This window comes from Nicotiana sylvestris, chromosome 8 (genome assembly GCF_000393655.2).
Source record: "Nicotiana sylvestris chromosome 8, ASM39365v2, whole genome shotgun sequence".
NCBI lineage: Eukaryota > Viridiplantae > Streptophyta > Magnoliopsida > Solanales > Solanaceae > Nicotiana > Nicotiana sylvestris.
Genome location: NC_091064.1, coordinates 181,755,825 through 181,780,127, shown reverse-complemented (window position 1 = coordinate 181,780,127; position 24,303 = coordinate 181,755,825). Strand labels below are relative to the sequence as shown.

At 40.8% G+C, this 24,303-nt stretch overlaps 2 protein-coding genes across 2 annotated transcripts; one reads left to right on the top strand and one right to left on the bottom strand.

Annotated features, from left to right (window-relative positions):
• Nucleotides 1-843: 843 nt before the first annotated feature.
• LOC104241002 (protein OXIDATIVE STRESS 3 LIKE 1-like) lies at nucleotides 844-2,728 on the bottom strand. The gene is made up of 2 exons (XM_009795902.2): nucleotides 2,238-2,728; nucleotides 844-1,394 (listed from the first exon to the last, which is right to left on the bottom strand). The coding sequence occupies exons 1-2, from the start codon at nucleotides 2,564-2,566 to the stop codon at nucleotides 899-901; spliced, it is 825 nt and encodes a 274-aa protein (XP_009794204.1). The 5' UTR covers nucleotides 2,567-2,728; the 3' UTR covers nucleotides 844-898.
• A 2,146-nt stretch (nucleotides 2,729-4,874) lies between these two features.
• On the top strand, nucleotides 4,875-6,115 carry LOC138876094 (uncharacterized). Its single transcript, XM_070154988.1, has 2 exons — nucleotides 4,875-4,999; nucleotides 5,659-6,115. The coding sequence occupies exons 1-2, from the start codon at nucleotides 4,875-4,877 to the stop codon at nucleotides 6,113-6,115; spliced, it is 582 nt and encodes a 193-aa protein (XP_070011089.1).
• Nucleotides 6,116-24,303: the final 18,188 nt, after the last annotated feature.

Genomic DNA, 24,303 nt, shown 5'->3' with positions numbered 1-24,303 from the left:
GAAATAATTAATTAATAAAAATGGAAAAGAAGCACCATTGTTTTAACAATTTATTACTTATTTCATAACAAATTTGTAATGCAGAAAATAATCCAATAAAATAATAATCAATCATATAATGATCACTTATCTAAACAAAAAAAATGGATCCATCGGGTTAAGTTATAGTGAACATGGAGTTATTTATATTTGTATTGGTGAAAAATAACAAATAGATTGTGAGAAAAATAAAAATAGATGGTAAAATGATCGAAGAAAGCACAAACTAGTTCGAATATTATATTATTTAAATAATAAATAAATATTACTACTTTTAGTAAGATTACTTCCCGAAATGATGTATAACAAAAATAAATTGATTATCAATTATTCAAATAAATAAATATGATTATCACACAATTTCTCAATCAAACAAAAATAATATATCAAAAAATATTTTTGAAATAAGAGTGGGTCGGGTCCTAATAGATCGGGTTAGCAAATTTGGGTTTGGGTCAAGTTATTCATTACTAAAGAAAGACAAAATAGTGGTTCCGTTAAAACTAAGGGCATGAATGAGCAAGTATTAAACGGATTGGATATATCTGTACCAAATTATTTCCGTTCACTCAATCTGGCATCTCCCGACGTTAAGTGACTAATGATATTTGAGTTGGAGCGATAAGTCAGTATATCTACTATACGTTCATTAATTAAAATATGACTAATTAACATGTTGCAGGATTAAGCTCGCTAAACCTAATTAAAAAAAGGATGTTATCCAAACGCATTTGAATCTGGAGGCTTCTATAAGACTTGCTAGCTTAAAGGACAAGAATTCTTGAACCCTCTTGCTAAATAAACTGAACAAGAAATTCTGTTTATACTATAATTTCTATGGAAATTCTTGGACAAGAAATTATTCCATATTAGCTTCTAATGTAGGACTTGTTGTAACAGAAACAACCTCACATTGCTGCAAATCAGCCAAGGAGAATGATCTCCAACCCGAGAAATTCCCACGAGCTAATGGCGATAAACAAGGAGAATTCAATCCATTACAATGGTTGTGATTGTTGTACTCTTTGAAATGAGGATTAAGGCGCGACACGAAAGGAACAGATGAGATTGTTGTGTTTTCACTAATGCTGCTAAGTACTGAACCTGATGATGAGTAACAATTCATAGCTGCTGCTAATGCTAATGTGGTTCTACTTGAATTTGTTACTCTTTTTGAGATTCCACCTCTGTTTTTGTTAGTATCCCAAGCTAAACCACAAGCCAATAGGTTTCTTCTTTTTCTAATATATGCATTTTCTGGCTTTGCTAAATCTTTTGTTGAGGATGTAGTTGAAGCTTCTCTTAAACTTGTGAATGATTTTGACTTTCCATTATAGAACCTTGAGATACCTTTTCTGCAAAAAATCACACATATGTTAATTGGAAATCTAGAGATAATATTTTTTCCTTATAAGAACCTACCAAAAGAGATGAAAATTAACATTTTTGGTAAAAATAGTAGCTCATTGAAATCCAGATCTATAACAAATTAGAGCACGACAAGAGGGCAGCGTGTGTATGCGGACGTTACACCTACCCGATATGGAGGCGGTTTCCGATAGACCTCGGCTCAAGAAGATTCAAAAAAAAATTGGAGCACATAAAGAAAAATTAATTTTCTAGGCATAGATTCCTACTAGAAAGGGTAAATCATGAGAATCATTTTGATAAAGCCTGGAACAATTTTTTTTTAAATTAAAAAACTGATTCTTGATTTCTCTCAAGTGTTGGAAGATTCTCACTTTCTCAAGAAATTGAAAATTCAAAAGGACAAAAAAATAGGAGACTATAATATTGGTGAATATGCTAAAGAATCTGGATTTCTTAAATAGTATAGTTGAATTCCAGCTAATTAGCAACCCCACTATGTTCTTAATATAAAAAATGATTAATAAACTAAGGAAAAACTTGGCTTTATCAATCAAATCAAAAGCTTTGATCTCTCTCAAAACAACACAGATAAACTAGAAGAAACCATTAAAAAAAGACAGAACATTAAAAGTTTGAAAAAAAGAAGAAGAGGAAAATCCTCAAAAAATTTAAAAGAAAAACTTCATCGGTTGCTGGATGATGAAGAATGCAATTTATTTATTTTTTCTTTGAGTGAAAAAGAATCAATTGTTTTCATCTAAAATATAAGAAAAAACATGGACAAAATAAAAATTAAAAAAAAACAGATAAAAAGCTGTAAAAATTACCTCATTGGTAAAACTTCCTCTAGAGTTTCCATAGAATTCAAAGGACTTTTATAAGAACTCTGAACTTCCTCAGAATCATCTGTTTTTTCCATTGATCCTTCTGAAATATCACTATTTTTTCCAATAGAAGATGAAGAACTACATGAATTCAATGACTTTTCTTCATTAATTTTCTCTTCATAAAAAACCATCTTTTTATTATTACCACAAAAAGAATTCTGATCTCCTTTAAATTTCTCATTTGGATTAACACAAACAGATGCTAATGCATGCATAAATCCAGATGAACCTTCAACTTCTCTTTTCTTCATTATCATACTCACAGACATTTCTTTTTTAATTTTCCTCAGCTTCAGATCACATAAAAAAAGAATTGTATAAGCCAAATATTGAATTAAGAAATATTGGAAACTATAAAAATGGGATTTTAAAGAAAAGGTTGGTGAAAGAAAGGCAAAATTTTAACATGAAAAAGCTTAGATCTTTGGGACAAGAAGGAGAAGAAGAGCAGAATAGAGGACACATATCTTGTTTATATAATATTGAGATGATAAGTTATCATTGGAAAAAAGAAAAAAGAAAAAACTTTGTTTAGAAAATAATTAAGAAACCTTAAAGATAAGTAAATAGAATAATGGGGCTAATGGGGTATATATATATAAAAAATGAGTCTAAGTCTGATGTGTAAAGATATATTTATACAATCAGATCAATATTTTATAATTTTATATAATTTTTAGATATTAATTTATAATCTCAGAAAAATGATAACTGCCCTAATATTATAAATTAATTTTTTTAATAAGTATAAAAAAAACTACATTGTCAATGTTTATGAAATTCAGAAATAAATAGATAGTAAATGAAGAAAAAAGAAGGGGTAGGTCTTATCCTGAATCCTAATCCACTGATTGTCCTTGTTAGAAAAAAGAAATTTTAATTTTAAAAAAAGAGTACAAATTGAATAAATATTCAAATCACAAATAAAGGATAAGCCATTGGCAATGTCATTATGAGATGTAAATCCATTGGTTTGCGTTAAATAGTATAAATCCAAGAAAGGATATGGTTTACTATGCATCTAGTCAGCTTTACAGCTATTATTGTTAAGGATAAACCTAATCCGTATCAATCTTGTTGAGATGCTATATTTCAATAAATAAAAATCATTACCACCAAAATTAGAGTTTGACTTCGGGTGCAAGAAATATTTATGCAACAAAGTTGCTTAAAAAGTAATTACAAGGGAACTTATTTAATAAATATTAATTAATATCTCAGAACAAATAGTAGTAAGTAATTATGATATAACACATTAAGGACTTATTTGGTACGACAGATAATGGATAATTAATCCCGATATTAAATTTGAGATGAGTTTATCCCATGTTTGGTTGGGATAAAATCGTGGTATAACTAATCCCGAGATTAGTTATCCCGTGATTATAATTGTTTACCCTTAAAATTGGATAACAATTAAACTTATAATTTGATTTTAAGGACACATATTTCACCTAATATCAATTGATAAATGTAAAGATTAGTAATAGAAATTAACAATAAGATAAAGCAAACCGATGTTTGAACGGAATTCAACCCTCGAGCTTGAATGCCCTCGAATTGGTTGGTGCAAGAACATTTAAAAATATAACAAGCTGATGAACAAGAATATGAACTAAAGATAAGGCGTTATATTGCTTTTATGTCTTAGAATGTAAGATGCTTACAAAATGATTAGAACCCTCTTTATATAGTATGTGAATCCTATCTATGATATAATTCTAATTACGGAAGTAAATCCCATGATTAACCTAAACAACCGCCTTTGATTTGATCTGTTCCGAGATTTTCTCCATGATCTTCGGCCAGTCACGGATATCTCACTTTTCTGTTATTGCGCTTTGCTCGAAGTTTGCCCTATTAAGTCTCGATCGCTACTGGCCTCGATCTCGATAGGCACCTCAATTCTTGAACTCGATATCCTGTCCTCGTGCTTCGGTCTGATCCACTACGGGGCCGGCCTTCGATGCAACTCTCTGATCTCGATCAAATAGTAGAATCGGGTAGGCCCAATTTTAACAGTATACATACAGTCCCCTCGTTTCTTGGAATGTAATGAGAAGAAACGAATTGACCCTTCAATTTTGTACTTCGACCTGTCATGACGTCATTCTCGTGACGTAAGCGGCGGAAATGACTGAAATGTCCCATCAGTACAGTTCCCCAAGTCATTAATGAGCGTCAGTTAGTGGTCGGCCACTAGTGCCATTGAACCGTCGTCGTGGATCCCTTAAATAGGCCCTCTCTCTCATTGATTCAATCTTTACTTTCACTTTCTTCTAATCTCTTAAGCTTTTACGCCTCTTAAGTCACTCCTTTCTTCAGAATTTCCAGGGTTTGATGTTAATCCCCTCTCAAACACCAAGTCCTGTCGTTTCCTTCTCTCTTCAAACTCACATAAAAATGGCAAAAACATCAAAAACCATTCTTCAAAAGGAAAAATCTTCTTCATCGCGACCGGCTGACGATAAAACACCGGTGGCACCGTGCCTTGATGAGTGCGTTCCCGGGGGGTGTGTCCTTACTTCCGACTTTAAGGTCGAGAAAACTTTGTCGGTCCCTAGTCGATGCGAGTCAATGTCGAGATATATATGCTCGATAACTGAGAGCGACCTTAAGCAGGTAAAGGAAGACTGCCGTTGGGAAGACATAGAGGTGGTGATTCTGGCCCCAGAAGAAGACATCACTACTCATGTGGAAGGGTTTCTAAGTGTTTACACTTACTCTTTCACGCTGGGTCCTCTCGATCCCGTCATCGTTGATTTTTGCTGTCAATATCAAATAACCTTAGGTCAAATCCATTCCTCTTTTTACGAATTGTTATTCTGCTCCGATTCTTTTCGAGCAAAGTCGAGGGGATGTCTTTCACCCTCGACTATCTCATCAGGTTGTACATCCCCCGACACTATTGAGGAAGGTTAATAAGGCTTCAGCGTCGGGCTACCAAGGTGTTGTTCTCGAGCATAGATGAGGATAAGGATCGAGTATGGATGGGCCGATTCGTTCGAGTGAAGACTTCCAACCTAATCCCGACCGAGAAGATGCCATTTCCCGAGAAATAGAATATGAAACATAAGTACAATCCCACCTATAGCTTCCATTTATTGTTTTGTTTCCTTTGCTTCTTCTTATCGACAGCCCTTTCTACGATGTAGCGTTCTCTTGGATGCCCGGTGCAATTCTTAACCTCGAGAATTGGGTTCGGGACCTAACTTTGACCTCTTCGTACGCTGAGCGCTCATGGCGTGATTTGGCAAGGGGCCGATGGGAGGTCAAAAATCATGGTAAGCCCCTTTTCGCGTATTTAATGATTTTCGCTTAAATGTTTCTTTTCATACTCACTTGATTTCCTTTCATACAGACCTCAGACAAGATGTTGTCATGAGGCCCCATCCGTGGAGGAGGAGGTTCCGAAATCGGCGAAGGATAAAAAGAGAAAAAGGGTCTCGACCTCCGAGGATCCAAAGCCCAAGAAAAGTAAGGCTTGTAAGCCGAAGACAGATACCGTCCCTCTACCTGTTGATGTAGCTCAGGGACTAAGAGAGGAAGAAGAAGAAGATGAAGACGATGGCTCTGAACTGGTTGCCCGAGTGAAGAAAAACATTGAGGCCTCAAAGGCCGCTGAGTCGGTAAGGGTTGAAGAGATTCAGCCTCGAACCGAGGAGGTCCCGGAAGAAGGCCCGAGAAAAATCCCCGAGTCATCGGAGACTATAGATGCCTCTCGCCGAAATGAGCAATCGGTGGGTATGCCTGAAGGGGCCAGCTCTGAGGCCCTTCGAAATGAAGAGAACGCCCCAAGTGACTCGCTTGGGCAATAGAAATTGGCGATTCGCCGACCCTTCCTACATTTTTTGAGGGGGCAATTTAAGAAGCCCAGGCCATGGGGACCCCTATGTGGAAGGAGCCCACGGAGGGGAGGACCTCCTCCGTGGGTGTTTTACCGGGGTCGAAGATGCTGCCGACATGATTGAAGCATCAAGTCTCTTCGATGAGGCTCAATGAATCCTGAGTTGGGTAAGTCTCAACTCCCCTCATCGATATCACACTTATATTTACTTCTTCTTGTCTAATTTCCTTTCTTCTTTCTGCATAGGCCTTGACACTCTATCATGATGCATTTCTCGAGCAGATCTAAGCCGATGCGGGGCCGATCTTCAAAGGCTCACGGAGGAGAGAAATGCCCTCAAACTTCTTAGCATGCAAAAAGAAGAGGAGATCAAGGACCTCCGAGCTGCATTGGCCACGACTTAGAAAGAGTAGACCGAACTGATTGAGCAGGTAATGAAAATCTTAGAATCTCAATGTATCAGTCCGGGGACGATGACTAATACTTTGATCTTACAGGTTTAGAAGAAGGCTGAAAAGATCGAACAGCTCCGTGAGGAGGTTAACATGATAAGGGCGGAGACCTTGGGGTGGAAACAAAACATGGACCGCCTTGCCTCGGAGAAAGAAGCTACTCGAGCCCAACTATCATCGGCCAAAAATCAGCTTCAAGGCATGAAGGAGGAAAGCTCAGCTCAAGCCAAGAAAATAGAGGATCTCGAGGCTCGGTTAGCCACTGAACTTGTAAAAGTTAAATCTGAGGCAGAAAAAGTAAAGGCTGACGTGGTGGCGATCGTGGCCGTTTACCGATCTGATGCTGAAGTTGCTCAAGACCAAGCAAGAGAATCTGCCGAGGCCGCTCAAAATCGAGCTTTTTGGATTGCCGAGCATGTCAAGTTCCAGTCTCGAAGAGAGACTCTTGAGGAGATTCATGATCGTAGCTTTAACCTTGTTGCCGAGATCGAGAATGCGAAAGAGCTTGAGGCTGAATCCAAAGCATTGCTCTCTTATGATGATAATGATTCTGGGAGCGTGAGTGGATCCGAGAGCGGAGGAGATCCCGATGGCGAAGATGTAGCTCATGAGGAAAATTAGGCAGTTAGGATTTTTCTTTTTTGAATTTTTGCATAGGATCCTGATCAGTCATTGTAAATATTTTCATATATAAAAGACCTATTTTCTCTTGGACTTGGCTTTATTTCAATTTTTGCCTCGTGCAAATTCTGTTTCGTCCACATCTTGAAAACTTTCTTAAGTACGAGGTTTGGGATATTTGATCGAAGTCAGACTAGTGTAGTCTTTATAATCGAGCGAGTACTTGCTCGAACTCGAAGTAGGATGACCCTTAGGTTTTAGTTGATAGAGGATGACTTCTCGAACTCAAAAAATGGAATGGCCCTTAGGTTCTTGAATTAGGCCGATATGGCCTCAAAAGAATGACTCTTTTCCCTTTTCGGCTTAAAAATTTGATCATATAAAAATTTGTTATGCCTTATCATGAAATAAGGTTGTTCGAGAGTTCGAACAATCTGGTACCTCTTAGGGTTTTCGAGGGTTGATGTTATCAGAATCCTTTATAATTTTGCCGAGGGTTGCCTTTTTAACCAGTTTTGTGAAGATATTAGAAGGCCTGTTTCATTACGGAATTCGGACATCTCCGAACCGTGGTAGTCTTGGCGGTAGCCTTTAATTTGGGATTTGCCTCTTGCGCTTATTTCCCGATTACAATTCAAATTTGGTCGAAGTGTCAGTCCCCGAGTGGGGTGGCCGTGGCCTATAAAAATGAGGGTTGCCTTTTCAAGGTCTTATAATCTCGAGGCTTTAATAAGTCGATTACATCGATTTCTTGGATGGCAGTCCCCGAGTATGGGGTAAGTTGTTTGAACTTCAGTTGTGATTGGTCCTTAAGCCTGTTTCCACAATAGATCAAAATTATGAAATCATAAAGTAAAAATTTCTTTAAGGCAGGAAATATTTGGCAAGGAAAAATACTTCTCTCAATATATTATACATGCGTACATGTTCACCTTTTGGTCTCGAGTAATCTACATGGGTGATCGCTTCAAACTCCACACTACTAAAAAGTAGGAAGAGAGGGTCGCAATAGCTTTTACCCAATATGAGGGTCGGGATCGATTTCCACAGGGAGCTAGGAATGGAGTCTAGTATCTATCTAGACTAGAAGTGTGTATTTGTTCCAAATGTCACTTCCATACATTTTTGGGTTTTTAGATTATAAACTAATATTACCAAGCTATTAATTGAAACTAGATTATGCTACGAGATAATTGTTAAGTTGTATCTAATGGGAAGAAGGGCACTAGGGTTGTGACATTACCTAGGTGGCTAATTGATGGGTAGAAGTTACTAAAATTCGATTGACATAATTGGGGCTTATGCTATAACCATTGCACAATTTTACCCACTCTCACACCTCTCGGTAGAGAGAGTGATTTTGTCCAATTGACTCTCTCGAGACCAAACGGGTAGGCAAATTAGCTCAAGCTACTAGGGTTCAAGTGGGGTAATTACTCTCTCGAGGTTTAACCCTTTAATTGGGACTATCAATTTTCTTGAGTCCATCCCAATTCCTTTTTGGGTCAATTTTAGAGACGTGGGCTCTCTTTCTCAAGAAGAATCAAGTCAACTTAGCACTAACCAGTATTTGCAACCACTAATTCATAGATTAAACCATAAAATTGACCCAAATAACAAACACCCATAGTCAATCTAACAATAGATGACAACACCCTTCAATTACCCACACTAGGGTTGAGCCAAAATCCTAGCTAATGGGTTTAGTTACTCATGCTTGAAGAAGAAAATAGAGAAATAGATGAAGAACAAGGCATATTAATTAAATGCTAAATGAAAATACAAGAATCTATCGTTAACTTGAAGCTAAGATGCCAAAAAATGGCTATAGATGAAGTTCCCACGAGCGCACCTAAGTTCTGGATATATCTTATACCCTAAAAATGATAAATTGTTCTATTTATACTAGGCTGGAAAAAGTAGACAAAAATACCCCTACATGGTCAGCGCGGGCCGCGTAAAATGAACTGTGGCCACGCTAGGCTTTTGGACTTCAATTCTGGGTTCTCTGACTTAGGCTCCGCGGATCGCGTAAAATGGACCGCGGCCGCGGAGGCAGCTGTCGCGGTCCGCACAACAATGACCGCGAACCGCATTGGCATTTTTCATCTCTTTGAATATCTCTTCCGCGGACCGCACAAGAAGGCAGTGCGGCCGCGGAACCTTCACCGCGGACCGCACAATGTGGACTGCGGCCGCGTTGCCTGAGGCCTGGTTTTTGTCATCTCTCTGAATACCTCTTCCGCAGACCGCACAAAAAGGCAGTGCGACCGCAAAACTTTCACCGCGGGCTACGCAGTGTGGACTGCAGCCGCGTTGCTTTAAGCTTGATCTTGACATCTCTCTGAATCACCTAGTGCGGCCACATTCTATTTTGTGCGGTCCGTACTAGGCTTGTTTTCCCTCAGTTTACTTTGTTTCACTCCTTTTGAGCCGATCTTTGACATTTCGTCACTTTGTCGATCAAACCTGCAATCAAGCATAACTTATGAGCCCTTTGGGACTATTTTGTAATGATTTATAATCAAAGCATAAGCAAGAAGGAGCATAAAACTCGTTAAAATCTCTACTTATCAACTCCCCCAAACTTAAGCCTTTTCTTATCCTCAAGCAAATAAAATAAGACCCAACCCCTAAGGGAAAAATCCAAGTATTTTCAACTATCCTAAAATAACCTCAATAATCATCAATTGTGACTAACAACTGCCCTCAATACAAATGAATCATTAACAACATTTAAACTTTGAAATACTATGGATCAAGTGTGACACAAGAGCATCAAGAGTTGACTCATTACATCAAAGAACTCTCTCAATTTACTTTGGCCATTGTGGAACCCAAACTCACACATCCTCAACTCTCCCTAAGCAAACCTCACCTTTTAGAGTATTAACACACAAACCGAGGTTAATGGGAATTCACTCATCTCTTCTCAAGGAAAGGTCACAAGTCCGGCTCTAAGTACCATATGCTTGCCCCTCATGTAAGTATCCTCTAATGTAAGCGTCCTTCAACTCAAGATCATATAGGGCTTTTGAGGAGTCAATGTGAAGGCTTTTGGTTCAGGGTAGGAAAGGTTTGGTCTAAATGGGTCCCATCTTCCCTTAAGCATTTCTTTTGATTCATTTGACACAATTCTCTTGACTCTTTGAGTATCTCACTTCTTTTTAAGGGGTTAGAGAGACGTCACTCTTTTTATTGCACTTCAAAGCGTTTCTCCTTTTTCAAAATTTTCCACACCTTTTTCTCTTTTGTTTTTTTGAATCCTTTTTATTCTTTTTCACATTGGGCTTTCTTTTTGTCTTTCTCTTTTCTTTTCTTTTCTTTTTCATTGCCTTCCTTTTCTTCGCTTTAGTACCTTTTACCACTTGTTCCTTCTCTCGTCTCTCCCCCAAACTTAGACTTTTGCCATTGCTCAAGGGAATATCGGGTGCCGAAAGAGGGTATATTTTAGAATGGATATAGGCTGATAGTATTGGTTCTTGAAAGAAAAAGGTTTAAGGCTCAAAAGGGTTAACTAGGGAGTATATCATTGGTGGGCTATGGAATTGTTCAACTATCATTTGGATCAAGGAGAGCCTATAATCACTTCTCAAGCCAAATTTCACTTAAGATTTCGCCTCAACAGACATTCAGGGCAAGTTCTAGACCATTGGCTCGGAACTTGGACTCACAATTCAATTTCTCACCACACAAACTCAAGGATTGTTAAAGACATAGAGTCGGGGACCCACAACAACCTTAGACACAATTTGAGAATACTCCTCCTTAATACAAAATGGTGATATGTAGATAATGTAAATACGCATAATGCTTTGTGTAGCCTTGTGAAGCCATATGTTGGGCTTAATTACATGCAAGTTTTGCTAGTGACCATTTTATAGGGGAAAATTGATCGGAAATTTCCATTGGAATCCACGATGATTTAAACTCCCCATAAACCCTTACATTCGAGGACGAATGTTCCTAAGGGGGGGAGGGTGTTACAACCCATATCCACATGTGTTAGTTCATGCCATATATTAGTTAACATAAATCCAAGAAGGAATTATCTTTTAGATGATAAGAAGTCAATCCTATTGGTCTTAAGTGATACAAGAGTGTATAAGGGTGATTAACCAGTATTAGAAGTTAAACGAATCAAGGATGTTGTAACTCGTATTTTCAGGTAATCTAGCGGTGCTTAATACACTCAAGAGGTCATTTATTAAGGTATTTTAATCATATAATATCCGTATCATAAGTCTTGAAGTCAAACGAGTTATGAAACAAAAGTCGACAAAAGTTGTCGCAACTTAGGTTCATAATTTTACTTAAACATTGGGTCAAATGTTTCTAATCTTTTCTCATAATTTACAAGGAATTACGGGGTGATCTACCAACCAAATTAAATATCTATGAGTCTAGTTTCCAACGCATTAAACCGTTCATCGATACGATCTCGGAGTAGAGAGATATTCGCATTTTCGCGAGACTGCGCCAAGCACCTCTCTATGGGGCCCACTAAGTCGGTTTAAGATATTTGGACCTATATAGGATGCCTCCAACCCGTTTTAAGTCATTTATTTTCACTATTTTCAGACCTTAGAACCCTAGGAACATCCTCTCAAGGTTCTCTCAAGATTCAAGACCCAAAAAAAGGGCAAACAACACAAATCAAGTGTCGGGAATTCCGTGGCGCTAGTAAGTCTCTTGTTCTTCTTGTTGTTGCTCATTTTTGTGTCGTTCCAGCTCGTGTGGGAGGTTGTTTTAAAGGGTTTATGTTCTGTAAATACTCCCTCATGTTCTTAATATCAATCCTAGGTGATTTCAAGCCTTCTAAAGTGATTCTAGTGCCGAAAAACACTAATTGATCGCTAGTTTCGCTTTTTTGTTGTTGTGGCAGCATTGGAGGGATATTTCATGGAAATTTAAGGTCAAATTGGAGTTGTTCTTTCTGTATAAAGGTAAGGAACCTCTTACTCTATATGTATTTAAGATTATCCAAGTTGCGGCTAAGCCATTGAAGCTAGAACTTGTGAGATATATATCGAAAGGCTTGGTAGTAATGTTATTGTTTTGTGGACTGTTTTGCGTTGTTGTTGGGCTGCGTATTTTACTACTATCTTGTGGAGTTTTGGAGGAGGAAGGGTGTGGATAAACACCATATATATGTAGGGTTATGGGCTGATAGTTATTCGTAACATTTCCAGGTTGTTTGACACGACTACGGTGGTCGTCGTATGTATGGAGTGATTAGGCTGTGTGTGGACTATTTTGGGAGGCTCAATATGTTTATTATTGATGTTGTTTGGGCTGTTTGGTGACTGTTTTGAATGGTGTGAGGTCATATATATAGGGGAGGTGCTGTCCGTTTCATCGTAAAATAGGTTGTGGTCGATACATAATAGTTATGACGCTTAAATGATAACGATAGTATCATTTCTCTTATTGTAGACTAAGGAGTTTTGACAATTGCATAGCTTGAGATTGGGGCAGTATATACAAGGTATGTGAGGCTATCCCTTTCCTTCTTTTGCACGACTCCGATTGTATATAATGTAATGAACGAGCTTCCAAGATACTCTACTCTTAGAAGCTAGCAGTACTTACATTGTTTTCCCTCTTATGGAACGATTGATGTTAATGTTACTTCTCTTATTCTTATGTTATCAATGTTGTTCGTACTTCCTAAATATTATAAGGTTCATAGTGAAGAGTTAGTCCTAATAACGTGTATAGAGGATACCGACCTTACGTCACTCCGAAAGGTTTAGAATGTGATTCCATGAGTCGAGCATGCATTATATATATGTATCTATTTTACTCTACCGAGCCACGCTATAGTTGGCCGGGTACGGCACCTATTGTGCAACCACTGATCAGTTGGGTTTTACCGAGCTCCACGTGGCCGGGTACGATTCTACCGAGCCTATTATGGCCGGGTACGATATGATGATGATGATGCCCACAGAGGCGAATGCTTTAAAGGTTTATGTATTTATACATATGTATCATGCATTTCATGTAAGTATCCCTCAGAGGTACTAAGATGTTACAGGTTGTATATTCTCTATCCTTGCTTACATTACTGATCGTATTTATGGTTCCTTGCCTTACATACTCAGTACTTTATTCGTACTGACGTCCTTTTATTTGTGGACGCTGCATGTCGTGCTGCAGGTCCTGATAGACAGGCAGGTGCAGCTCCCCCACCACAGTAGACTGTCCAGTTCAGCGGTGATTGGCGAGATCCCTTCTCCGGACTTGCCTTGGTCTTGGTATGCAATTTTTGTTATAGACATTATGGGTATGTCGGGGCCCTGTTCCGGCTATGTTGCAACACTTATGTTCTTTTAGAGGCTCATAGACAGGTGTCGGCTCATGTATAGTTTGGTATGCCTTGTCGGCTAGTTTTTGTTGTATAGTCTTTCATAGTAGCGTGGTAGCTCATACCTTATATGTAGTTTCTTGATTGTCTGGTCATCCCCTGCTATGTATGTTCATGCCGTCATATTTTATTGCTGGTTGTCCATGATCTAGGTCTACCATTTATATTGATCTCGTCAGCCCTAAAAGATAATAATGAAGGTTAGATGAAATGTACGTTGGTGCTCGGCAAGTGTGGTCGGGTGCTAGTCATGGCCCTTCAGTTTGGGTCGTGACAAACTTGGTATCAGAGCCGTGGCATTAAGAAAACTAAAGGCTTATTGAAAGCGCCAAAAACAAAACAAAAAGCTACGAGCCTATATAAGAAACTAAAAACAAAAAAAATTACGAAAATAGAAAATAGAATGAATGTGCACAATAGGGGATTTGAATATACAATGAGGATGAATATATATAATAATGTAACTTTATATACAGACCAAATGAAAGATAAAAAGTGCGATAAAAGTAACTAAACATAAAATTATATACAGACCAAAGATGAAAATCAAAAAGACATAAAATGTAACAATACATACAGTATGTAGGGCGCACCCCCTCAAAAAAAAGCTGGCATTGTCCCCAATGCCAACTAAACAAATAAGCACCAAAAAGTATAAGGAAAAGATATGGGAACTCCCTAAGCTGTGTCCGTCTGCATAGGATCATCAGTGGTCCCTGGATCCTCTGTATGTGCGGGAACCTCAGACTGGTTCCTGGTCTCCTGCTGCTCAGCTGCTGGGACTGGGGCCTGGACCTGGATGGGCTGAATATCAGGAACATCCTGTGGCTGACTGGAGGGAGCCTCCGGTGGGTCCGCCAATTGGATGATCGCCTCATCTGCACTAGGGAGCTTCCTTTTCTTCTTTGGAAGCCTTTGTGTCTGCTCCTGCTGTGGCTCTGCTGCTGGTACTGTTGCTGGAGCTGGATCCTCAAATAACAAGTCTAAAGGCAGCTGGTCTGCCTTCAGTTTGTCCACATCCGTTCTAAGCTCCTTTACAGACTCCTTGGAAGCATGTGTTTTGCGCAGCTTCTTGTGCTCCCTGGCAAGCTCCTTCAGGGCCTTGCCATATGAATCTACTGCCTTAGACAAGGCACCCTAAGTAATGATGATCTTTTCCTGGTTCTCCAGGATCTTCTTCAATGTATCATCAATGGCCTATGGAAGTTGTGCTGGCTGCAGTGCCGATTGAGCCACAATGGTAGAAGTCAAGGTGGACAACTTGGATGACGCAGCTAACATCCAGTTGTTCAAGCTATGAAGTGTATGGCTAAGCTGGTGGGCAGTGATAGGATGGGCCCGGGAAGATGGAATCCCCGAGCAAGCTGAAGTAGAGGGACCAGCAGTAGTGGAAGGTCCGGGAGGCATGTCAGCAAATGTGGAAGCAGGCTCAGTGGAGGGCTCTACCGCAACCGGCTCTTCAGACTGGCCGGTTGGGGCAGAAGCAGGTGGCTTGTAATTTTTGTCCTTGGGGTTGTCTGACCCCTTCAGACTGTACCATGAAAACGGAGCCACAGGTTTGACCTTGATGTCAAAAGGTCTCTTCTCCACCTCCAGGTCCCTAAAATACATAATGAGGGTGATGGAAAAAGGGTAGTTTCGGTCATGCTCAACCCCCACTGCAGAAATGACGCAGGACATAACATTGCCCATATTGATAGGGTATCCTGCCATAATAGATGCAACAAGAACAGCTCAGGCAAGCGGAATAGTCTGATCATGGGTAGTGGGGTCGAGCCGACTGCACACAAAAGTCAACCACCCCTAGCCTCAAAGTTAAAAGTCCTCCGAAGTATTTTGACCCCTGCTTGCAACCACTCTAGAACCGTACCTGAGACTGCCAGGTATGAGGCTAACCACGGACGAACCTCCTCGCCCATTACCAACTTTTCATTGTAAAGGGACTCATCTTCTTCGTTGAACCCCAGGTATTCATTTAGTGCCTTTCCGGTAAATACCACATTTTTGTTTCACACTTTGGTCACTTTAGTGCCCTTCAAGATGTGGGCCACATTGCTATAAAACTCCTTTACCATGTGCTCATTTACTTTCACACAATTATCTTTGAAATGCTCCCAACCCACTCGAGCTCGAAACTGTCTATGTACATTGGGGTGTAGGGGTAGAAGGTCTCTGTCAATGAATCTCCTCTCAAGAATCAACTTTCATGCCGACCACCATTCCCTAAACTTGTGGAACGCCACCTGGCTGACGAATCTATCTTCCCAAATAACGAGATTTCTAGTCCGGTCAACACCCCCAACCTGAGGCACACCACCCCCAGGTAACTCCCCAACTCCCTCATCACCTCTAGCACCCTCTCCAGATATTGACGTTGTGGGAGAGGTAGAGAATTCATCCTCACTACCTGCTGTTGAGCCCTCAGACAACCCAGAAGAAATGTTGATTGAAGCTCGAGCATCGGAGGAAGAGGGAGGAGTGTCTCTATGTATGGCGTTCTCCGGATACGAGATGTATAGTGGGACTGAATCTGAAGAGATCTCCCGAGAGGGCTCGTACTCACTCCCCGAGTTGTCAATGGCTCTGTCAGCCTCTTATATTGCTTTCCTCATGTCCTTTATGTTTTGTCTAGCCTGGGGAGTGAGTTTTACCATCCTTTGCTTCCCTCCCCGGGAGGAGTTACCTCGGCCGGGTTGTTTCGAGCCTTTGCCTCTTTGTTTGATCATTGCCTGCAAACATAAACATCTAGCTTTGTTAGTATCAACACAGACAGTGAAAAAGATGTGGAAAATGAATTGCAGAATAGAAACCACAAGCTGCAGAACATGTTGCAGAAATAGTGCACCGCGGCCCGCACAAAAAGGAGTGCGGCCGCACTAGGGGCACCGCGGACTGCATAAAGGCTACCGTGGTCTGCACTGAGGCAAGGTTTATAACACCACCTCTCTAAATCCAACCACCGCGGCCCGCACAAGGTAGCACAGCGGCCGCGGTGGGCCAGCGCGGACCGCACAAAATGCAACGCGGCCGCGTTGGGCAAGAGCTCAATTCCTGAAAAATCCTCATCGCGGTCCGCACAAAATGGTACTGCGGACCGCATCAAAGCATCGCGGACCGCATAAAAACGACCGCGGTCCGCGGTGGGTGCTTGGTCAAGGCATTGAGTTAGAGTTCTTGGTCTTGCATTTTTATTCAAATTTTCACCTAACTTTGTCCCTACTCAATTTACCCAGTTAATAATACTCCTCAGGCACGCAAAACTTAACAGTTAAACTAAACTAACATCAAAATTGAAGAATTACGGGGGAAAGAAGCCTACACAGTTAATAGAAAATGACATAAAATGATTAACTAATTAAAATAACAAGAAGTGGTTGAATTATTGCCAGATATTGAGAAGAAGTGAAGAAACACAATGCAAATAAGCTAGTATAAAGAAGAGGGAAGATAAACAGTGATTTTTAGGTCTCTAAGAATCAATTTTTCGAAAAGGGTAACCGGTGACCTCAGAGGTCTATTTATAGAAAAGCACATGGGACCCATCCTCAACTACCGGCGTGGCCGCACAAAACGGACCGTGGACCGCGCTGGGTTTGTTCAGAAGAAGCTTGAGAAGGCAACCTCTGCGGTCCGCACAAAATTGACCGCGGCCGCGGAGGTCCATCACGGTCCGCACTAAATGGAATGCGGCCACGGTGGCAATCATCAGAGAGAACCTCACTTGTCCTTCACCAGTGCGGACCGCACAAAGTGCAATGCAGGCCGCACTGGCAACTTCAGAGACTGTTCAATTTTTCCCAAATTGTTTTGCACTAGATCAAGTCCCTGCAACATCTCACAGCCAATTAGCTCAAAAATCAATCCTACACTACAAAGAAAATGAAAGAAAATAAGAAGAAAAAGACATGGGTTGCCTCCCAAGAAGCGCTTGATTTAACGTCGCGACACGACGCATGTTATCATCACATTACTTTAGATGAAGAAGTGTCACCACGTGGCTGTCATCAAATTTTCCAAGATAATGCCAGACCTGGTGCCCATTAACTCTAAAAACTTCACCATTTTTGTTCCTTAGATCAAGAGCACCAAATGAGGTCACAAACACAACTTCAAATGGCCCACTCCACTTTGACTTGAGCTTACCCGGAAATAGACGTAATCGGGAATTGAATAAGAGAACCATATCTCCAACCTTGAACTCCTTACCCCGAGCATATTTGTCGTGAAGGTACTTCATTTTGTCCTTATACAAGGATGAACTTGAGTAGGCATGAATCTAAACTCATCGAGCTCATTGAGTTGTTCAACACGAAGATTTGCCGCAACATCCCATTCCAAATTCAACTTCCTCAAAGCCCACATGGCCTTGTGCTCTAACTCAACCGGAAAATGACAAGCTTTTCCAAACACCAACCGATACGGAGACATACCATCGGAGTTTTATAAGCCGTCCGATAAGCCCATAGAGCGTCATCCAACGTTTTTGACCAATCGGTCCTATTAGCATTAGCAGCTTTTGACAACATGCTCTTAATTTCTCAGTTGGAGACTTCCACTTGACCACTAGCTTGAGGATGATAGGGGGTAGAAACCTTATGATTGACACCGTACTTGGAAAGCAACGTGTCGAAAGCCTTGTTGCAAAAGTGAGACCCTCCATCACTAATAATCGCACGAGGAGTGCCAAACCTTGTGAAGATGCTCTTTTTAAGAAATGTAACAACACTCCGGGCTTCATTATTAGGCAAAACCATGACTTCAACCCATTTTGAGACATAATCAACTGCCATGAGAATGTAAGTATTCCCACAAGAGCTAACAAATGGACCTATGAAATCGATGCCCCAAACATCAAAGGTATCCACTTCAAGAATCGTATTGAGAGACATCTCATCCCTTTTTGAAATTTCGCCCGCTCTTTGGCACTCATCACATCTCTTCACCAAATCGCCCGCATCTTTGAACAAGGTGGGCCAATAGAATCCACAACTAAGAACTTTCGAGGCAGTCCTCACCCCACCATGATGGACACCATAGGGTGAAGAATGGCAAGCCTCTAAGATACTCAATTATTCCTCCTCCGGGACATATCTACGAATCATACCATCCGTGCAAATCTTGAATAAGTATGGCTCATCCCAATAAAAATCCAAACTATCCCACTTGAGCTTCTTCCTTTGGTTAGAAGAGAGCTCACACGGGATTATTCCGGTCACAAGGTAATTGGCAACATCGACAAACCATGGCATATCCTTCATTGACACCGTAAGGAGTTGTTCGTCGGGAAATGAATCATTGATCTCAAGGCCATCACAAGGCCTCCCTCCTCCTCCAAACGGGACAAGTGGTCCGCCACTTGATTCTCACTACCTTTCCGGTCAATAATTTCTAGATCAAACTCTTGAAGAAGTAACACCCATCTCATCAATCTCGCCTTGGAGTCTTTCTTGGTCATCAAATACCTAAGGGCGGCATGATCGGTGTGCACTATAACTTTGGCCCCCATAAGGTAAGGTCGAAACTTTTCCATAGTAAACACAATAGCCAACAACTCTTTCTCGGTGACTGTATAGTTCTTTTGAGCCTCATTCATGGTCTTGCTTGCGTAGTACACCGGATGAAACATCTTGTTGATTCTTTGGCCCAATAAAGCCCCAACCGCAACGTCACTAGCATCACACATGAGCTCGAAAGGCAAGCTCCAATTTGGTGTGGTAATGATGGGGGTAGAAGTCAACTTGAGCTTTAGAAGCTCGAATGCTTGCATACAACTCTCGTCGAACAAGAACTTTGCATCTTTCTCTAGCAACTTGCACAAAGGGTATACCACTTTAGAAAAATCCTTTATGAACCTCCGGTAAAAACCCACGTGCCCAAGAAAACTCCTCACCCCTTTGACAGAAATAGGGGAGAAAGCCTTGAAATCACCTCTATCTTGGCTTTGTCAACCTCAATTACTCGCTTCGAGATTTTGTGACCCAACACTATACCCTCTTCAACCATGAAATGACATTTTTCCCAATTGAGTATGAGGTTTGTGTCTTCACACCGGGCCAATACTCTATCCAAATTTTTCAGACACTCATCAAAAGAATCCCCAACCACAATGAAATCATCCATGAAAACCTCCAAGATATCCTCCACCATGTCGGTGAAAATAGCCATCATGCAACGTTGGAAGGTTGCCAAATCATTACGCAATCCGAATGGCATTCAAGAGAAGGCGAATGTGCCACAGGGACATGTAAAAGTTGTCTTCTCTTGGTCCTCCGGGGCAATTAAAATTTGATTGTACCCCGAGTAACCATCCAAGAAGCAATAGAAAGCACGCCCCACAAGACAATCTAGCATTTGGTCAAGGAATGGCAATGGGAAATGATCTTTTCGGGTCACCTTGTTTAGCTTCCGGTAGTCCATACATACTCTCCACCTGGTGACCGTGCGAGTAGGAATGAGTTCATTATTGTCATTGGCCACCACAGTCATACCACCCTTCTTCGGCACACATTGCACCGGAGAAGTCCAAGAACTATAAGAAATAGGATAAACCACACCGGCGTCCAACCACTTGATAACCTCTTTCTTCACCACTTCTTGCATCGCCTCATTTAATCTTCTTTGATGCTCCAAGGAAGGCTTTGCATCCTCCTCCAAAATGATTTTGTGCATGCATAATGCGGGGCTTATTCCCTGAATGTCAGCTAGAGTCCATCCAATTGCCCTTTTTCACTTTTGAAGCACCGCCAAAGTGGCCTCAACCTGCATGTTAGTAAGGCAAGAAGAAAAAATAACTAGTAAAATAGAATTTGAACCCAAGAATTCATACCTGAGGTGTGGAGGAAATGGCTTTAACTCCAACACCGGTGGCTCCTCAATGGATGGCTTTGTTGGTGGAGTTTTCCGGTTTTTAATATCCAAAGATAGCTTCCTCAGCTCATAATAATAAGAGCCCATCCCATGGAGGGCATTGACACTTTCCACTCTACTAGCATCATCATTGACATCCATTTTCAAGAGCACTGATTTAAGTGGATCTTCCACGTTGATCATAGCACTGGTATCATCCACAATCACTACTATGACAATGTCTACAAATGAGCACACCTCGGTGCTATTGGGCTGCTTCATAGATTTGCAAATATGGAAAACGACTTATTCGTCTCCCACTCGGAAAGTGAGCTCACCCGCTTTAACATCAACCAATGCCTTCCCCGTTGCAAGGAAAGGTCTGCCCAAGATAATAGGAACCTCATAGTCCACCTCACAATTCAAAATCACAAAGTCGGCCGGCAATATGAATTTGTCCACCCGAACAAACACATTATTAATAATGCCCAAAGGTCGCTTCATCGATCGATTTTGAAGTCTCATTGAAGTTGGACTAGGTTACCCAATACCCAAAGTTTTGAAAACCGAGTAGGGCATCAAATTGATACTAGCTCCTAAGTTACAAAGAGCTTTAGCAAAATCCGCACTCCTAATGGTGCAAGAAATGGTGAAAGCACCGGGATCTTCAAGCTTCGGGGCCATTGAATGCACTATAGCACTAACCTGGTGAGTCATCTTTATAGTTTCATAGCCTATAGAACGGTTCTTTGTAACCAAATCTTTTATGAATTTTGTATAGCCCGACATTTGTTCAAGTGCCTCCACCAGAGGCACATTAATAGATAAGTCCTTCATCATGTCAATGAACTTTTTAAACTGATTATTAATCTTCTGCTTTGCGAGCCTTTGAGGATAATGTGGAGGTGGCTTTGACAGAGGAACCTTGGCTTTTGGAACCACCGGCTCGGGCATGTCAATCACGTGTTCCCTAGACGGGTTCACGACATCATGAGTTTCTACCTCGGACTCACCAATATCAATCCTTACATCATTGTTCACATTCTCTTCAACCACATCTTCAACAATCAAAGGTACATCAATATCCCGCAACTCAACATCTTCATCCATAACTTGCTTTTGCTTCGAGGCATTCACATCACCACCTCTCCCACTTCTTGTTGTAACCGCCATCACATGATTGTTATTTCCACCCTTTAGGTTCACTCCCGTATCACTTGGTAGAGCACCCTTTGGGCGAGTATTCAATGACTGAGAGATTTGGCCTAATTGCACCTCCAAGTTTCGGATAGAGGTGTTGTGAGAAGCCAACTGTGCATTAGAATCTGCATTCCTCTTCATCATCTGCTCGAACATCATTTCAATTCTACCCATATCATTACCAGAAGAACTAGGATCCTGAGAAGAGAAAAGGGGTGGATTGTTCGGTTGTTGGTACATTGGGGGCCTTTGAAAGCCTTGCCCCCTGTTGCATTGGTTTCCATTGTTGTTCCACCCGCCTTGATTGTTTTTGTTGTCCCAGTTGTTGTTATTTCCATTACAGTTGCCTTGGTTGTTGTTCTGATTACCCCAATTGTTGTTTTGGTTGTTGTTCCAATTGCCACCAATTTGTTGTTGAACGCCCCAATTTCCTTGGGGTCACCATTGTTGGTTTGAAGAGTTGCCCCTATTGCCTTGATAGTTGTTGACATATTGTATCATTTTGACACCCATCATATTCATCAACAAATTGCTCAGAATTTCCTTGATTTTGTTGCCTCCTTTGCCTTCTCTTGTTGACAAGCATACTAACACCCTCCATGGCATTCACTTGACGCGGATTCTGAACTTGTTGCAATTGTGCCTTAGCCAATTAATTCATCGTGGTGGTAAGCTCAACTATCGCTTTCCCGTGATCATGTAATTCCTTGTGCAAATGGATAACCGTAGGGTCATCTTGAGGCACATTTGCTCTACTCTACCATGCTGAAGATATGTCCGCCACTTCATCAAGTACATCACATGCCTCCTCATAAGAAAGTTTCATAAAATTGCCTCCGGCCAATTGGTTAACAATGCATTGATTTGTAGTATTTATGCCTCGGTAGAAGGTTTGTTGGATCATGGCCTCGATCATATCATTATTTGGTCACTCCTTCACCATCGTTCTATATCGCTCCCAAATCTCATGCAAAGGTTCCGTTAGCTCTTGCTTGAAGGCTAATATTTCATCTCGAAGTGCCGCCATATAACTAGGATAGAAGAATTTGGCAATAAACCTATCCGCCAGCTCATCCCAAGTTGTGATGGAATGGTTGGGGAGTCTCTCGAGCCAATCCAATGCCTTTCCCCGAAGTGAGAATGATAAAAGTCTCAATCTCAATGCATCCTCGAACACATTCGTCTGTTTGCTCCCCCACCATGTATCTATGAACCCCTTGAGATATTTGTAGGCATTTTGATTTGCAGCGCCCGTGAAGTACCCACGCTGCTCAAGTAAGGTCAACATCACATTGGTTATCTGATAGTTGCCCGCCCGAATTCGGGGTGGGACAATAGCACTTGCGTAGACCTGGTTCGGTAATACTCTGGGAGCCACTCTTAGGGGAACCGAGGGAGGGTCTGGAATATTGTCATTTGGAATAACATTTGCATTCCGGCCTCTCCATTGACCTTGAGGCGCAAGAGGCACCTCATCTTGTTCAAGATCATCTACCTCCTCCCCCGCTATCACATTTCCAAGAGGATCATTAGCGTTGTTTAAGCCGTGTTGGTACCTGAGTAATGACACAAATAAGTAAGTAACAAGAAAGGAAAGAAGAACAATACACAAAACTAACTAAATAGATAGCCAAAACCGTTAGCTCCCCGGCAACGACGCCAAAAAGTGATCGCTTCAAACTACACACTACTAAAAAGTAGGAAGAGAGGGTCGTAATAGCTTTTACCTGATATGAGGGTCGGGATCGATTTCCACAGGGATCTAGGAATGAAGTCGAGTATCTATCTAGACTAGAAGTGTGTATTTGTTCCAAATGTCACTTCCATACATTTTTGGGTTTTTAGATTATAAACTACTATTACCAAGCTATTAATTGAAACTAGATTATGCTACGAGTTTTGTTAAGTTGTATCTAATGGGAAGAAGGGCACTAGGGTCGTGACATTACCTAGGTGGCTAATTGACGGGTAGAAGTTACTAAAATTTGATTGACATAATTGGGGCTTATGCTGTAACCGTTGCACAATTTTACCCACTCTCACACCTCTCGATAGAGAGAGTGATTTTGCCCAATTGACTCTCTCGAGACCAAATGGGTAGGCAAATTAGCTCAAGCAACTAGGGTTCAAGTGGGGTAATTACTCTCTCGAGGTTTAACCCTTTAATTGGGACTATCAATTCTCTTGAGTCCATCCCAATTCCTTGTTGGGTCAATTTTGGAGACTTGGGGTCTTTCTCAAGAAGAGCCAAGTCAACTTAGCACAAACCAGTGTTTGCAATCACCAATTCATCGAATAAACCATAAAATTGACCCAAATAACAAACACCCATAGTCAATCTAACAATAGATGACAACACCCATCAATTACCCACACTAGAGTTGAGCCACAACCCTAGCTAATGAGTTTAGCTACTCATGCTTGAAGAAGAAAATAGAGAAATAGATGAAGAACAAAGCATATTAATTAAATGCTAAATGAAAATACAAGAATCTATCGTTAACTTGAAGCTAAGATGCCAAAAAATGGCTATAGATGAAGTTCCCATGAGCGCACCTAAGTTCTGGATATATCTGATACCCTAAAATGATAAATTGTTCTATTTATACTAGGCTGGAAAAATTGGACAAAAATACCCCTGCGGGGTTAGCGCGGGCCGCATAAAATGGA